This window comes from Diplotaxodon limnothrissa, linkage group LG17, assembly GCF_057381915.1.
Source record: "Diplotaxodon limnothrissa isolate DT_005_m linkage group LG17, D_limnothrissa_male_GT1.1, whole genome shotgun sequence".
NCBI classification, from domain to species: Eukaryota; Metazoa; Chordata; class Actinopteri; order Cichliformes; family Cichlidae; genus Diplotaxodon; species Diplotaxodon limnothrissa.
Window position 1 is genome coordinate 9,571,902 of NC_140612.1, and position 15,394 is coordinate 9,587,295.

General features: G+C 40.3%; 1 protein-coding gene across 1 annotated transcript in view; it reads left to right on the forward strand.

Moving 5' to 3' along the window:
- Positions 1 to 14,951, forward strand: part of LOC146614619 (contactin-associated protein-like 4) — a 111,834-nt gene extending 96,883 nt beyond the window's left edge. Inside the window, exons 19-24 of the mRNA XM_085376543.1 lie at positions 3,641 to 3,865; positions 7,082 to 7,215; positions 7,922 to 8,009; positions 13,239 to 13,454; positions 13,891 to 13,962; positions 14,755 to 14,951. Of these exons, the coding sequence (XP_085232669.1) occupies positions 3,641 to 3,865; positions 7,082 to 7,215; positions 7,922 to 8,009; positions 13,239 to 13,454; positions 13,891 to 13,962; positions 14,755 to 14,951 (932 nt within the window). The remainder of the gene's footprint in view (positions 1 to 3,640; positions 3,866 to 7,081; positions 7,216 to 7,921; positions 8,010 to 13,238; positions 13,455 to 13,890; positions 13,963 to 14,754) is intronic.
- Positions 14,952 to 15,394: the final 443 nt, after the last annotated feature.

Sequence of the window (15,394 nt, forward strand, 5' to 3'; positions counted from 1 at the left end):
AGTTACTTAGTTACTTTTTAAAAACACGATTTACAACCTGAATAGGTGATAAAGTGATAGATCCTTCAGCCCAATTCTGCTTTTTCTGCATAATCCATCATACAAAATGTAATCAAATGGAAAAGTCTCTTTTTAAAACTTGTTTTATTAGTTTTAATCTTTTAACTTTATGCATCAAGCAAAAATTAAATTATATGCAACATTCACTGACTGGAAGAAATTTGTTTAACATTTAAACCTATTTTCTGCACATTCCAGCACATAAAATAAAATATTTTTTGTGTTTACACTCAGTCTTTCAAATAAATGTCATTGTCATGAGACACTCTCGCAAGAAAATCACGGTTTTAGTACCGCAGTAACGCAGCGTGCTTACGGGAAAGTAACAGTAATCTAATTACCGTTTTTGGAATAGTAATCCCTTACTTTACTCGTTACTCAAAAAAAGTAATCGGATTACACACGTTACTGCCCATCTCTGGCTATGGATCACTTGATTTATGAGCTCAGTAAACACTGTATCACTTTATTGTCTTAATACCTTCTTTTAAGTCTTATAAAATACAGTATGATAATTATTTCATACATCATGGTATCCATTCGAGTCAAAAAAAGAAAAAGAAGAAGAGAGCAAGATCTCCTTTCGAGCTGGCCTACTTTTTGACTGATATAACACCACTGTAGCAGTGCGCAGTGACCGTCGCCGTCAAAGTCCTTGACAATTCAAGCTAGGATGTGCACATTCTCTGGCTCTGTGCCTTACTAAATATATTTTAAAAGCAAATGCAAGGCTTCCTTCTATATTTATCAGATTAAACAAAAGTATTAACGTGAACTTTATTCATAACTGCAGACCCAGAAATCTCAATATCCAGCAGCCTCCAGACAAGAACGACTAATATTTTAAGATCACAAGCTGCAGCAGCAAACACCTCAGGGAGCCATGGTCTGATATCATAATGAAATTGAAAGGAAATCTCTAGAGTTGAAATTGGCTCCCTCCATATTTTTGTCCCTACTATTGCCTTGACAATTTCATTTTTTTTGTGCATAAGAGATGAAAGACTAATTCAGCATAAAATTCATTATAGGTTTGTGTCTAAGAAAGGCAGAGTACACTTTTAGATGCTGGATCTTTCATGAGATAAGGAATGAAAAAGAAATATTAGGGTGGTATTTGATCGCTTGAAGATAGTTATTCTGAAACACAGTTTTGTATTTTACAACCCTGCATAATATTCCTGTAATATTGAGAGACCTAGAAAGTGTCCGGTTCAGATCACAGTAAGCTGATTCTGTTCTTTTGGATGTAGTGTTGTCCAACATTTCATCACCTGTCCAAGGGTCGTCTTCTGACTCTCATATGTTTCTCCCACTGAAACGCTACGTCCAGAAAAATAGAATCAGCATTCTGGGATGATTGATATCTTGATTAAGGCTTTAATGGTAACATTTTATAAGTGCAAGAAAATATGTTTAGACACTTTTTCTTTTCTCTTTCTCTGTAATAAATGAACATCTTAGTACTTTATACATTTATATATTCCTGATGCTTTCATCACATTTTATAACACTTGTACCAACTTTTGAATGACTTTGAAAATCAAGAGTGATTTCCTTCTGTCTTAACAGCAGCTTATTATGTTTTTTTATGGCACTTTATTTTGACAGTTCAGTCTGTGCATCCTATAGAGCTGCTCTCCAATAAAGGAAAAGAGATTTGCTGGCCAATTTCATATATCAGTCACAGGCATTACATTAGTGAAACTCTCAATGGAACAACATCTTCTTACGCTCACTGTTATAGTAAACATGGAAATAGAAGAAAGAAAGAAGAAAAAAGTATAAAACTTTGAATTAAAAGTTTGATTTATGCTTTGTCATTCATACACATAATGTTACACCAGAAAAGATCAGGACCATGTGTTGTCTTGTTACACTATTCAGGTTAATGAGTTTGACCTTTCCTAAAAGCAGTAGGGTAAGGGCAGCTAATATTAGCCTACAATCTGCTATGGCAGCGATCAGGGCACGCAGTGGAGAAACACTATATGCAGTGGAAGAGCTAAATGAAAACACAAACTCTGGTATTGGTAATGCTACGTTGCAACTTCTACTAGAGGACACAAACACACTGTCACGGTGTACAAGGTGGACTCACGCGCTGGACTCCGGGGATTGATGCACACAGGAGAATTAATTAATGAACAATGTCCAATGAGTGTATATACAAAAGGTACAGGGCAGTGCTATCTCCAAAGGTGTGGGGCAAAAGGTGAGAGGGGCAGGGCTCCGGGGGAAATCCAGGTGAACACTCTTGCCTCTGTCCAAACAATCCAAACATGAATCCACTCAAACACTCGTCGCTCAGGGAACACCAGGGAAAACAGTCCAGAGGGTCTGACTCTGCACACAAAGAAACACACAACTACATGGAAAAACATTTGCTAGACGCTCGACTTTCACTGACGCGATTCTCACAACCATCCAGCGAAGAATAGCCGTTGCTTCTTGGCTTAAATGCCATCCACACTGATGAGGCACAGGTGTTTCCTCCTCCGAGGGCGCGGGCCAAGGGCGTGAAGCCATAATGAGTTCCGCCCTGGCGAGAGAGAGAGAGAGAGAACTAGAGAGATAGAGAGAGAAATCAGCTGATCAGCGACCAGCTGACCCTCCAGGCCGTGACACACACTGTCCATACATTTGGACTGCACTTAGTTGTTGTTATAGGGGGTAATTAAAGCATATCAGGTCTGACATGCCTGTTAGAGAGAAGGAGCAAACAAGAGAAACTAAATAAAAACTTTTGGAAATTTGATATTTTATTTAGTTTCTCAAGTTTTCCATAAAAAAAAATAATAAAAAACTTCAAGAAGGGGAGTGGAATAGAGCAGGTTTTAATTTGTGTGAGGCAAAGCACTCAGTGACCTATCTTAACCGTATGGACCACCGAAGAGGCATTAATATACAATATTATGCAAACAATCTCAACCTGCATTTCTTTATATACTGCTCAAAACACAAACTTAAAGGAAGACTTAGGAAATACATCAAATCTTGGTGGGGGGCAAAAAAAATCATGCCGATATTAAACAATGCTTGCCTTGCTTGCCCTGATAAAATGCCACAGGTAAAGTATGTTTTGCTGTTTAAACTGCTGATTAACTCGCAAAGCAACTTGTTGAGTTATTCATCAAAAAGTACTTACCTCCTTTGTTGTTCTCTACTTTGCTTTGTCTGGACTGTGTAGATAGGCAGTTTGAGAAGATACTGCAGAATCAGGGAGATCACAGAGAAGACCTTAAGCCAGATATTAAATTACATTTTCAGATACTGCAAAACTCAAAATTTACTAAAGTATTCAACCAGATGCTCATTAACATTTAATCAAAGCCACACTGTTTCCCTAATCTCAACCATTTGCTGCTTCGCTTTATCATATGAAGCTCAAGACGTCAACTCTGAATTTTTGCATCCATTTCGTCCACCTGGAGTTTTAAAAAATATTTTCTACTTTCTTCAGTTGATGTGATGCTTATCATCAAAACAGAATTTGCAAAGAGCATTAGTTGAATTTAGTCTTTAAACCAGCACATTCAGCTCCGACAGTGACACTTCTCACTAACTTCTTAACTCCCAGAGGTTTCAGCCACCTTTAAGTCAACAACATCCATCACCTACATCCTGAAGGAGCCCTTTGAACTAAGCAGGAACAGCAGTGGCTTGCCTTCATCCATCTACTCAGATATCACACTAAGAGGAGAAAACATCTCTCTGAGCTTCAGTACCAATCAGAGTCCTGCTCTTCTGCTCTATGTCAGCTCGTTCTACAGAGAGTACCTGATCCTGCTCATCAACAAAAATGGTGAGGACTCTCAGATAGCATTTTCTCTTGGCTGTCTTTTGTTGATAAATGATTGCGTCTTTTTAATTCTGCAACCTATTTTCTCATCTCATTGTTCCTGCAATTTGTTGAATTAAGCCTCTCCTCTCTCCTTTGCTTTCTCCTCCCTCTCTGTCTGTCCTATGCTGCTTTTTTCCAACAGAGCCTGACTAGTCGGGTTGGGTTTGAAAAAAAATATCTGGTGCAGATATAATAAAATGATCATTTATTTTTGAGAGGGGGGTCTTTTTTAAATTATTTATTTTTATTTCTTTGTTTTGTTTGTCGTGGTTGTTTTGTCATTGTATTCAAAGTAAGTAAACTGGAATAATAGGAAATACCAATCAGATTCAAAACTCCAAAGGGGCTGATTAAAATATCTGGATTTATCGTCTAAGCTACTGAAAATATCCTTTTTTGTTATGAATAGAGTTGTTGTTGCTTTGTAGACACAATATTGAAGCTTTTTAATGACACAAAGAAAGCAAGTTTAAATTAGCTGATCAAGCCAATATCAAGTATCTGAACTCTTGCTGAAGTATCCAATTAAATCCCAGGGAGAGTTTTATTTTGATTGTGCCAAAGCACAAATCAAAGCAATTTCCTAAAGGCCCCTTCTACTGCACAGAAAAAGACTCATTCACTGAAATCCTGCTCCAGACACTGCTCCAGCTATAAGTCTTTTTATTATAAATATATGGCTTTATGATAAGGGAATTAATCACTAATAGCCCATACTGAAAAAAAGTCAAAATGAGCGAAATAGCATAGAGTATCAAATTATATGTGTAGTACTAAAGAAATATTATTTCTTATCATTTCTGTTCATCTTTTAAGCCTGCAAGAATCTCAGAACATTCAAATTATATCCGCAGCCAAGGGATATAAATGTAACAGTGAAACATGATCAATTTTGTATCATGGAGTTTAATCTTAGATATAAAGATTGGCTCAGGGGGTTGGGAAGCGCATCTGTAACCGGAAGGTCGCCGGTTCCATCCCTGGGCTCTCTGTCCTGGTCGTTGTGTCCTTGGGCAAGACACTTTACCCTACTGCCTACTGGTGTTGGCCAGAGGAGCCGATGGCGCGATATGGCAGCCTTGCTTCTGTCAGTCTGCCCCAGGGCAGCTGTGGCTACAACTGTAGCTTGCCTCCACTAGTGTGTGAATGTGAGAGTGAATGAATAGTGGCATTGTAAAGCGCTTTGGGTGCCTTGAAAAGCGCTATATAAATCCAATCCATTATTATAAAGTGTTAATTCTTACAGTATTACGTGGTTTGTAGACGATCTATTAAAATATTCAGATATGTGGCTTGTTTTCTTCTTTGGTTTTATTAAACAATAGTTTCTTTCATCTACTACCCGAGCTAACCCGAGTTTTTGGCCTAATAACCCCAACCATATAGCAAGCAGGTCTGGCCCGGATCTGGTATCAAGCCGGCACTGCAGGCTGACTTCTGGCATGATACGTATGTCTTTCAGATATGGGCAAGGCCTGGCATAGATGGCACTGTCTATGTGATGGCATGACATTTCTGGTCAATTGTGGTTTGGTTTATGTGGCCCAGGCTCTTAGAAAACAGGTCTGGCCCAGATCTGGCATCAAGCTGGCACTTTTGACTGACCGGTGTCATGACAGGGTGTATGTCAACCAGATGTGGGCCATGTCTGGCAATGATGGTACTATTTATGTTCCTATTTTCCTATTTTACTTAGAAGACCCAAATGCCATGTTGCAATACTATACTGCTATGGTGGCCAACGTTTCAAATGCAGGTTTGACAGGTTTGTGAGTGTACACTTTATCCAAAACCTAGTGAGGGTTTACTTGCGTTTACTACTTGGTGGCTGTAGCTCAGGAGGTAGAGCAGGTCGTCTACTGATCAGAAGGTTAGTAGTTTGATCCCTGGTTCCTCCAGTCTGCATGTCAAGAGTATGCAGTTAGGAAGCACTCAGTTTAGAGAAAGTGGGTTAATGTGGCATGTTGTATAAAACACTTTGAGTAATCCGGGAGACTAGAAAAGCGCTATATAAGAGTCAGTCCATTCATTGTCAGAACAGAGTTTTGTCATGTTACCTTTGCATGTTCTGGCACATGTTGTTGTTACATGGCTTGATTAAGGTACACATTAGGCTGACATCTGGGGCCAGAGCGGAAATTGGTCTGGGCCAGCACAGGGCCAGCAGTGTGTCTGCAACTGGCCCGTGGCTGCACACAACTTACACATGGTCCACATACTGCAAAGAATGACGGCCCTTTGGTGGCCCAGATCAGGTTTGCCAGACGTAGTCCACACATGGGCCAGCGCAGGACCACCAGTGCGTCTGCAACTGGCCTTGTGCTGGCCCTCGTGTGGGCCACATCTGGCAAACCTGATCTGGGCCATCAAAGGGCCATCATGCTCTGCGGTATGTGGGCCATGTGTAAGCACATTGTGTGGGCCAGATCCGGGCCATACCAATTTTGCTATGTGGATAACATCCCATTAACCATATTGTGAATCAGGTGACTGTAGAACTCGACTCCCGCACGTCAACTTGTTTGTTTTCAAGTTTGAGAAAATTTGCAGTTGTATTGTCTGGTCAGATTATGAGTAGTTAGAGGAGGTGATGCAATGAGAGACCATCAATTTAGTCAGACATCTAACATTTATTATAGCAGTAGAATACAGTCAGATTTAGCTTCTGAGCTCACCACTTGCTGCGTTTATAATAAGGGAAGTCATGAGAAAAAGATTTACAAGTGTGGGCGAGGTGCAGCACTGCCTGCTGTTTCAACCCTTCAACACGATACATAGTAGGAGGGACACTAGCATGTTAGGAGGAGGATTTTGCAGGGATAGGATATGAAGAGAGTGCGGCATGTTGTGCATGTCTGACACAGTGCAGTTAAACTAATTTACTTGAACTTTATCACAGGCTTTGCTCCATTTGTGCCAACTGCAACTGTAACTGCAGACATGTTGAGGCCAAAGATTACCATTTAAAGAATAATACGGATTCATATTTTGCATTATTCCATGAATAGATCTACTTTGTTGTTTGTGGTCTTTAGTAACATTATATTTAACACATATCTAACACAGTTCTTGTCATCGTTTGAGAACACTTTGACCAAATGACCACTTTTGACTTTCTGACTGTTTTATTCTGTATCCATTCGACTACAATTGTACTGTTGCTTTGTGTTTGTGAAGACGAGCTGGAACTGAGGTACAAGCTGCACAGCGGCAGAGATGTGGAGACGCTGAGAAGCAGAGTCATAAACGTGGCTGATGGGCGCCTGCACACAGTGATTGTTAGGAGACTGGCAGATATCGTCTCTGTGCAGGTGAATACAAACACACGGGAGATTTTTCTTACTCTCTCTTACCGGTTTCTGCTGCTTCTGCAGACATAAGCAAGCCGGGCTGTTACCACCAAATGGAATGACACACAGGTTTTTCTTCCCCCAGAACTCCACCAACATTTAAGTCTAAGAGCTAAAGAGTACATTGTTTAATTAATCTGCTGCTCACACTGCTTTAGCCGCTGGTGCTATAAGGAGTCTGCTGGCAGGCTCTGAGTGGAAGGGAAGTATTGTGGGCTGATGCTTGCAGCTATTTCTTTAATTTAAAAACCAACCCTGACCACAAGGATGCTTTCGGAAGTAAAATAAAATATAATAAATGGCAGATTTCCTCTCTGTAGTCAAGCTATGACAACCACTCTGTTTTCTATCGCTCCACTTAAGTCTCAGCATTAGCAAATGTCTTATTGACAAATGAGACTAAAGCCCAAATGTCATTGTTTCCTAGCTTGTTTTTTTTAAATAGAGAGGATCGCTCTCAGACACGTTTACTACCTCAGTATTTTCCTGCTCAGCTGCTGTGAATCGCACAGTCACATTTCAGACTGCCTCTCATTAGAATATGCAGATCAGGCTCCAGGCTGAACATATAATCCTCACATGTTATGCTTTTTCCTTCACTGTGGCTCACATAGCCGTCGTCATTTAAACACTTGACATAAAAGTCTTTGCTTAATGTTGTTTTCAGATTGACCAGAACGCCAGAGAGGACTTGAACTTGACATCTGATGTGGAGTTCAACAGCATCAAATCACTCATACTGGGCAGAGTGGAGGGTGAGTGTGGCTATCTTAGGACATGCACCAGTACCGGCTCATTTGAATAACAGTACTGAGATGTTTGGCCTCATGTGGCAAAGTGGTGTTCTGGATCCTTGTGCTGTTCTCTGGTCATCATGTTGTCTGGAACAGAGGGAAAGCTGCAGCCCAAGCAACAGCTGTGACTCTGTGAAGCAAATCAAGCTAACATCCATATTCAGCTGGTCACTCTCTTGAAGAGATTAGAAAAGGACAGCACTCTGCGAAAGTCACTGCGATGTAGATGCATCTAAAAGTATGGTAGGTTAAGATAATTGTGTAAATGGCACTAGTGCAGAAGTTCAAAATATACCTGCATGTCTGTGCAGTTTTATCTGTGGTATCAGGGCGGTGAGTAACACAGTCTTTATATCTGTCTAGCTGAGCGAGGCTTCAGACAGCTGTAATCATAACAACTTCAGAAAAAGGTCCTTCACTTTGTATGGTAATGAGGAGAGAATGAAAAGAACAAATTACTTAGAAGATTGGAGTCAGCACCTTCAATTCAGCATAACAACCAAAAAAAATAATAAATCTAATCTGCTGTGGGTAGGGTCAAACTAAACCAGGAAGTCAGGAGGTGCCGTTCCCCCTATTCCTCTATGACAGAATGTTGTATTTCAGCATTGCTGCAGTAGTTGCACAGCTGATTTATCTGCAAGGAGTTCTCATTATGAAAGAAACACTTAAGTGAATTCCCTACGCTGTTTTTGAATAGCATCACTTGGGATTTTTCACTGCTGCTAGAACCTGTGGGCGTTAGAAAGGATTTTATATTGCTAAAATAGAAAATCACTGTTTCTCAAAATGTAGAGGTAGCACAGGGTAAAAGTGCTGCAACACCTCTTAACCTTTGAATTCAAGTGTTTTAAGTTCAAAAGCTACAGATGTAAAACATCAAGCTCCTAGTAATGCAGTGTCTTTACAAACATTTGTGGAAGGACTGGTTGTTATAAACAGCTCAATAAATCTGAGTGCTCTAATAATATGATGCCACCACCGAAACAAGTCAGTTTGTCAAAATTCTTCCCTCTACAATTAACTGTAAGTGCTGTTATTGCAAACTGGAAGCATTTAGAAATCATAGTAACTCAGCAATACAGTGGCAGACCATCTAAAGTAGCAGAACAGGGTCACCCCGTAAATAGTGCGTATTGCTGACTCAATAACTGCAGGGTCCAAACCTCCCCTGGCATTAACATCAGCACAAACAGTGTGCGCCAGGAGCTTCAGGGCATGGGTTTCCATTGCCAAACAGCTTCTTTAGGTGTAATGTGTAGAAGGCTCCGAAACAACCCAGTATCACAGAAAAATGTGTAAATGGCACGACATCCACCATCTCCATTCCACAGTTTGAATCTCCAAAGTATTAAATGGACATGCATGCAGGAATTGTATTGCTGCATGCAGAAGTTGCACACTAGCAGGGGTGAAAAATTTTTTAAAGCCAAGAGGCTGGTAGTGAACAAAAAACATATAAAGTGTATTCCAGGCTGCTTAGTCGCCAGAAAGCTAGGCGGCTAATGTGTGTAAGAATGTCTATTTAAACACTTTCCCTTGCTTCTGCATCCATGTCTATTTCATATCTATTTCATGCTTTGGACCGGCGTGTCTATTTTGCCATGATATCGAGTGGCCCAGTACTTTTATCCATTAGCCCTGGCCCTAAAGTACATGAGCCAAGGGATTAGCAACGCTTTCTGAAACCAGTTTTGACTCGTACATTTTTATTTTTTTATTTTTGCAAGATCAGGCCTCTCATTTCACTATTCCCTTATATATCTACGTGTAGGGTTTTTTTTTTTCGATATTTTTGATGAAATAAGACAATGAGTGGGAGAGGAGGATAAATGGGATGAACATAAAATACATTTGCTTTCTGTGTTGTGTTGTGAATAAAATGTGATTAAATTACATTTTGTTTTAATTGACAATTTGCACAGTGTCCAAATTTTATAAAGCAATTGGGGCTGAATTTTGTTTTTGTCAGGAAGCTACTGAACTCCTTCCTGTACTTGGTTCACAAGTAAGAAACAGATATAAATTGATGCTGTTGCTGTTTTTAGGTCCTCCTTGTTACGTTTTTTAAAAAAAAATTATTCTTGACCCAGTCTGTGTTAGTATGTAACCCCACTGCCCCCATGCTGAGCCAGAGGACTCGGGCAGTCATATCAGTATCAGAGAGGCAGCAAAATAGTTGATATACTGTCGCTCCCTGCCAGCCCTGTCATCCATCAGCCTAACTAATGGACCAAGAAAGAATGGAGAGATTCAGATGCTCACAGAAGGAGACAGAGACAGTGAAAGGAGGTGGAAGTAAAGTTTTTTTCAGTTCATATACTGTCAGGGTTTGGCTACATAAACACCTTTTGACTCTTTTTAGCATTTTGCACCCAAGGATTATTCATTGTGTAAGATTAGTATCAAAACTTTTGCCACATCAGCTGTAATTTTACTAATACATGTTGAGTTTGAGATGTTCAATTCCACATATTTTAATTTTTAATATATATTTTTATATATATTCTTTTTCTCACAAGAGGAGATGTTGTCTTCTTAATACATTAGGTGGTTAGACTTGTGAGCCTGCATGCTGTGTTAAAGAAATTAGTTTTCTTTCAAATACATCCATCATTCTACCACCACAGCTTTTCCTTTTATTTTTTTTCCTGTCCTCAGTCATACCTTGCTGACTCGTGCATATATGCACATGACACAAGATACTTAAATCAAAGTCAATTTACGCTGAATTTAAAAACTCAACGCCTGATCAAATATGCAGCTGATAAACTGGCCTCTCCAACCAGGCCACTCTGCAGTGTCCCATTAATGTGGTGAAAAGTTGTTTCTCTCTGGTAATAACTTAGATGACTGCCAGTGATGTGCTGTGTAATCAAATTGCACTGCAGGAATAATTGTGGTTTGTACTGACATTTATAGCTGCTTAAGATTTTATTTAGCACCTGCTGCCACACATAGCGGGGATGTGACTGTATTAGAAAGTAAGACTCACTCCTTAAAGAGGTATGCACATGAGAAATAGGTACACTTTTTTTATGCTGGGCTGGACCCTGCTTTTGTCTTGAGAACTGTTCATATTGCCATGATAGCGTCTCACAGTTGCTGAAGATTGTTGACTACACATCCATGATGTGAATCTTTCATTACACTTAATCTTAAAGGTGGTCTATTGGATTAAGATCTGGTGACTGTGGAGGTCATTTGAGTGTAGTGAACTTACTGCCCAAGTTTAAGAAACCAGTTTGACGTGGTTTAAGCTTCGTGATATGTTGCATTATTATTTTGGAAGTAACCATTAAAAGGGCACACTGTGGTCACAAGGTTCAAGGTTCTTTATTATTTGTCACATGCATAGTTATACAAGTATAACACACAGTGAAATGTAGCCTGACACGCTCCTCGACATGTGCAAAAATTGGGGGGGTGTAGAGGAAGAACATTATATATATATATACACATATAGTATATACACTGGGTGAATGTGCAGTAGTAGCAGCAAGCAGGTGAATTCTGTACATTAATATGGATAGATATCTGACTATTTTACAGGATAGACAATATAAACATATTTAAAATTAAAGGAATTGAAATGTACATTGTTCCTTGGTTTAGTGTCTGGAAGAGTCCTGTCTCAGTCAATTATAGATGATGTGAGAGGGCGGGTGTGTGTGTTTAGGGCACGGATGGCTTGGGGATAGAAGCTCCTCTTGAGTCTCTCTGTCCTTGCCCGGAAGATGCGGAACCTTCTACCAGATTGCAGAAGTTGGAACAGTTTGTTGCCAGGATGGGACGGGTCCTTCAGTATCTGCGCTGCTCTAGTCCGGCATCTCCTGGTGTAGGTGTCCTGAAGCGGGGATGGAGACAGTTAGCAAAAGTACTCAGGTTTGCTGTGGTATTTAAATGATGCTCAGCTGCCCAAAAATGCTCAGCTGCCCAAAAATATGACACCATTACACCACCAGCAGTCTGAATTGTTGATGTAAGGCATGTCGTTTCATGTTGTTACTCCAAACTGTGACCCTACCATCTGAATGTTGCAGCAGAAATCGAGAATCACACCAGGCAATCTTCTATTGTCCAATTTTGGTGAGCCTGTGCAAATTGTAGCTTCTGTTTCCTGTTCTTAGGTGACTGGAGTGGCAGCTTGTGTGGTCTTCTGCTTTTGTAGCCAATTTGCTTCTAAGTTTGACCTGTTGTGCATTGACAGAGCTCTTCTGGATATCTTGCTTGTAACAAGTGGTTATTTGAGTTACTGTTGGCTTCCTGTCAGCTTGCAAGAGTCTAGCCATTCTCTTCTCACCTCTGAGGCATTTTCACTCCAGCAAACCACCGCTCACTGGATATGTTCCCTTTTTTTCAGGCCATTCTCTGTAAACCCCAGAAGTGTTACAAATCCCAATAATACCATCAGATCAGCAGAAATACTGAAATACTTAGACCAGCCTCGTCAGGCACCAAGAACCGTGCCACGTTCAAAGTCACTTAAATTGCCACTATTTTGTGCAGATGCAGCACGACAGACACAACATAATTTGTGTGGCTTTGATGCTGGATGCTATGATTTATGCCCCATCTCAAAAAACACAGTCGCAACCCGCCTTTTGATGCCATGTCAAAAAAGAGAAACATGCAGGATAAATGCTGAATGATCATTTAAGAAAAAACCAAACATGGAATTAAAACAAGCAGAAACAGACGAGGTGCTATTATTAAGAAAAGGAGTAAGGGTGTGTGAGTGGATGAGTGAACAGTGCTGAGGTCGAATTATCATGAGACTCAAAACCATGAAACATGTTGAAGAACAGCACTCAAAAGTGTGAGGAAGAGTGGGGTTTATATAGGAAACGCTGGGCTCAGGTGTCTCCAACTAGCCTGATCTGCTATCCTGCCCCACTCATACGCTATGCTGGAAGTAGAAAAGAAATAGAGCAGTGACAAAGGCAAGCAGACCATCACAGCCCTTTGACATTTATTTTTTCTTTAAAGTTTGCTTCACTTTCCCAACCTTTTGATACTGTCATCATATTGCTGTTGATGTGTACGAATACTGTATAACTGTATAACTCTGTTAAAGCAATCAAAGACTTTGAACATAATGAGTGGTTGTTCATTGTCGTCAAAGTCGAGGTTTTATTTATCTGCCCCCTTTTCCCTCTCCTTGCTGTGTGTTTCTCCCTCTGGATTCAGAGCCTGATGGATTGGATGCCGAGATGGCCGAGCTGGCCTCGCTTGGGTTCACTGGCTGCCTGTCAGGTGTTCATTTTAACTCCATCAGTCCTCTGAAAGCTGCTCTGCTCCACCCTGACAGCCCTGTTATTGTCACCGGCCCATTGGTACAATCAAGCTGTGGTTCCTCTTCTCCAGCCAACACCTACGCAGCAGAAACAACACACTCCTTATCAGGTACAGGGAGCAAAGTCAGCCTCTGTATGCTCAGTTTATGTATATATTATTGGCCAGCCCTCTCCCATCCACCCACCTTCTCCTGGTGTGGGAATCTGTCTGGTACGCCTTTAATATTATTCTTATGGCTGTTCATTAGACTTTCTTATTGGCTCATTAACCATCCTCCTCGGTAAACAGACAGAGTGATGGCACAGCGGCAGATGAGATTAGTCAGACAACTGTAGTGAGGTCCTTTAAGGCTGTGCTGAGACTTTAAACAAGCACTCTCAGTACTGACTGATGGCTTTCTCAGTAACTCTACCTTCTGTCACTTTATTTCATATATATATGTATATATACATGTAGAGATATATAGAGATAGAGATAGATGTGTGTATGTTCTTGCCTTCTCATCTTTGCTCTACGTATTTTTCTCCTCTGCCTCTGTTTGCAGGCCAGCCTGGTTCAGTGGATCCAGGTCAGCCTTTAGTCAACACCATCAGAAGTGACTCCGCTCTAATTGGAGGTAATGCTATTCTTCTCAGCAGGAATAAGAACAAATCAATAGATTATAAAAGTTGAATCAAAACCTTTGGGAAGATGCAGTTCTGTAGAACTGAACACCTTTTTTTGGTTATTCGTCAGTTTTTCTTGTGACTGTGTTTATGTGGGCTTTCTTTTGCATGTGTGACTCACTGCTGCTTCGTCGTATGTGTGCTTGAAGGCAGTCAGGAACTTTGTGAACTGCCAGGTTGTTCTCTCTGTCCTGCACCATGGTTATAGAAACCAAATTTCTCATTTGCGGGGCAGCGACGATGACAGGTTGTTGTGGACGGCAGACTTTAATCCATTACTTAAGTGCATCTAAACACAGTGTTTGGCTGCAGCCTTGTTTGGCTAAAGATTAAACAAATGTGACAAAGTGAGTTTTAGAGGTGCTGGTGGGCACGTTCTTCAACTCTGCAGAAAGCTGCTCTTACCTCCACCAAGGAGGTTTTGTTTTTGGTAACGCTTGCATGCATGGTGTCATTCTGTCTGTAAGCTTGAAAAGTTTCAAATAAATTGAATAAAACTTTGTCGGGGTGTAAAGTGGGGCCAACTTAACGATCCATTTAAATTTTCCTTACCCATGTTTAGGTATGTTTCCTATGTTTGTGTAATCAAAGTAAACATGTCATGCTACCCTTATGTGATTTTTAACATATGGTTAAAAATTAGAGAGCGATAATTTTTTTTCAGGTTTTTTAGCACAATTACACAACATCTGAAACAATTCAACAATTATTTTTCTTTCTTTTTACCTTTCTGTTGTTTTTAGGGGTGATTGCTGTTGTGATTTTTGTCACCCTGTCCGCATTGGCAGTGATGGCCAGATTCATATGCAGCAGGAAAGAAACATATCGGAACCAGGAAGTGAAAGCAGCTCAACCTGAAGACAGCAACGAGTTCCCCTTCAGCGGCCAGCCGGATTCTCCGAGCGCTCCCAGTGAAAACCAGAAGGAGTATTTTATTTAGCAGGACTGCTAAATAACCGCTCACTGACCTGGCCCTGTACAGATCAGGAGGACTTACTCTCAGTGCTTTATAAAATACCACTGAGCTTTTTTCTTTGTTACCTTTTTTTTTTTTGTAAATGTTGTATAATTTGCTAGAAACACTGGCAAATGTGTTGGACTCCATTTCCCTGGAAGTAATCGATGGTGTCAGTTTGATGTACATAATATTTAATGATGCACAATAAATGGTGATTTGTGTGCTTATTATCCAAATTCTCTGCCATTGTGAAATGCTACAATTAATTTATTAAAAAGAAAAACAAAGGTAATGGCACATTTATGCTTGATTTTTAAAGAAAAAAGAAACACTTTTCTACGAGGATGATGACTTTTATGTAAAAAATCGAGATGTCAGAGCCATAGGATGTTTTAAAAGATGGGAAGATGGACTTTACTGACAGG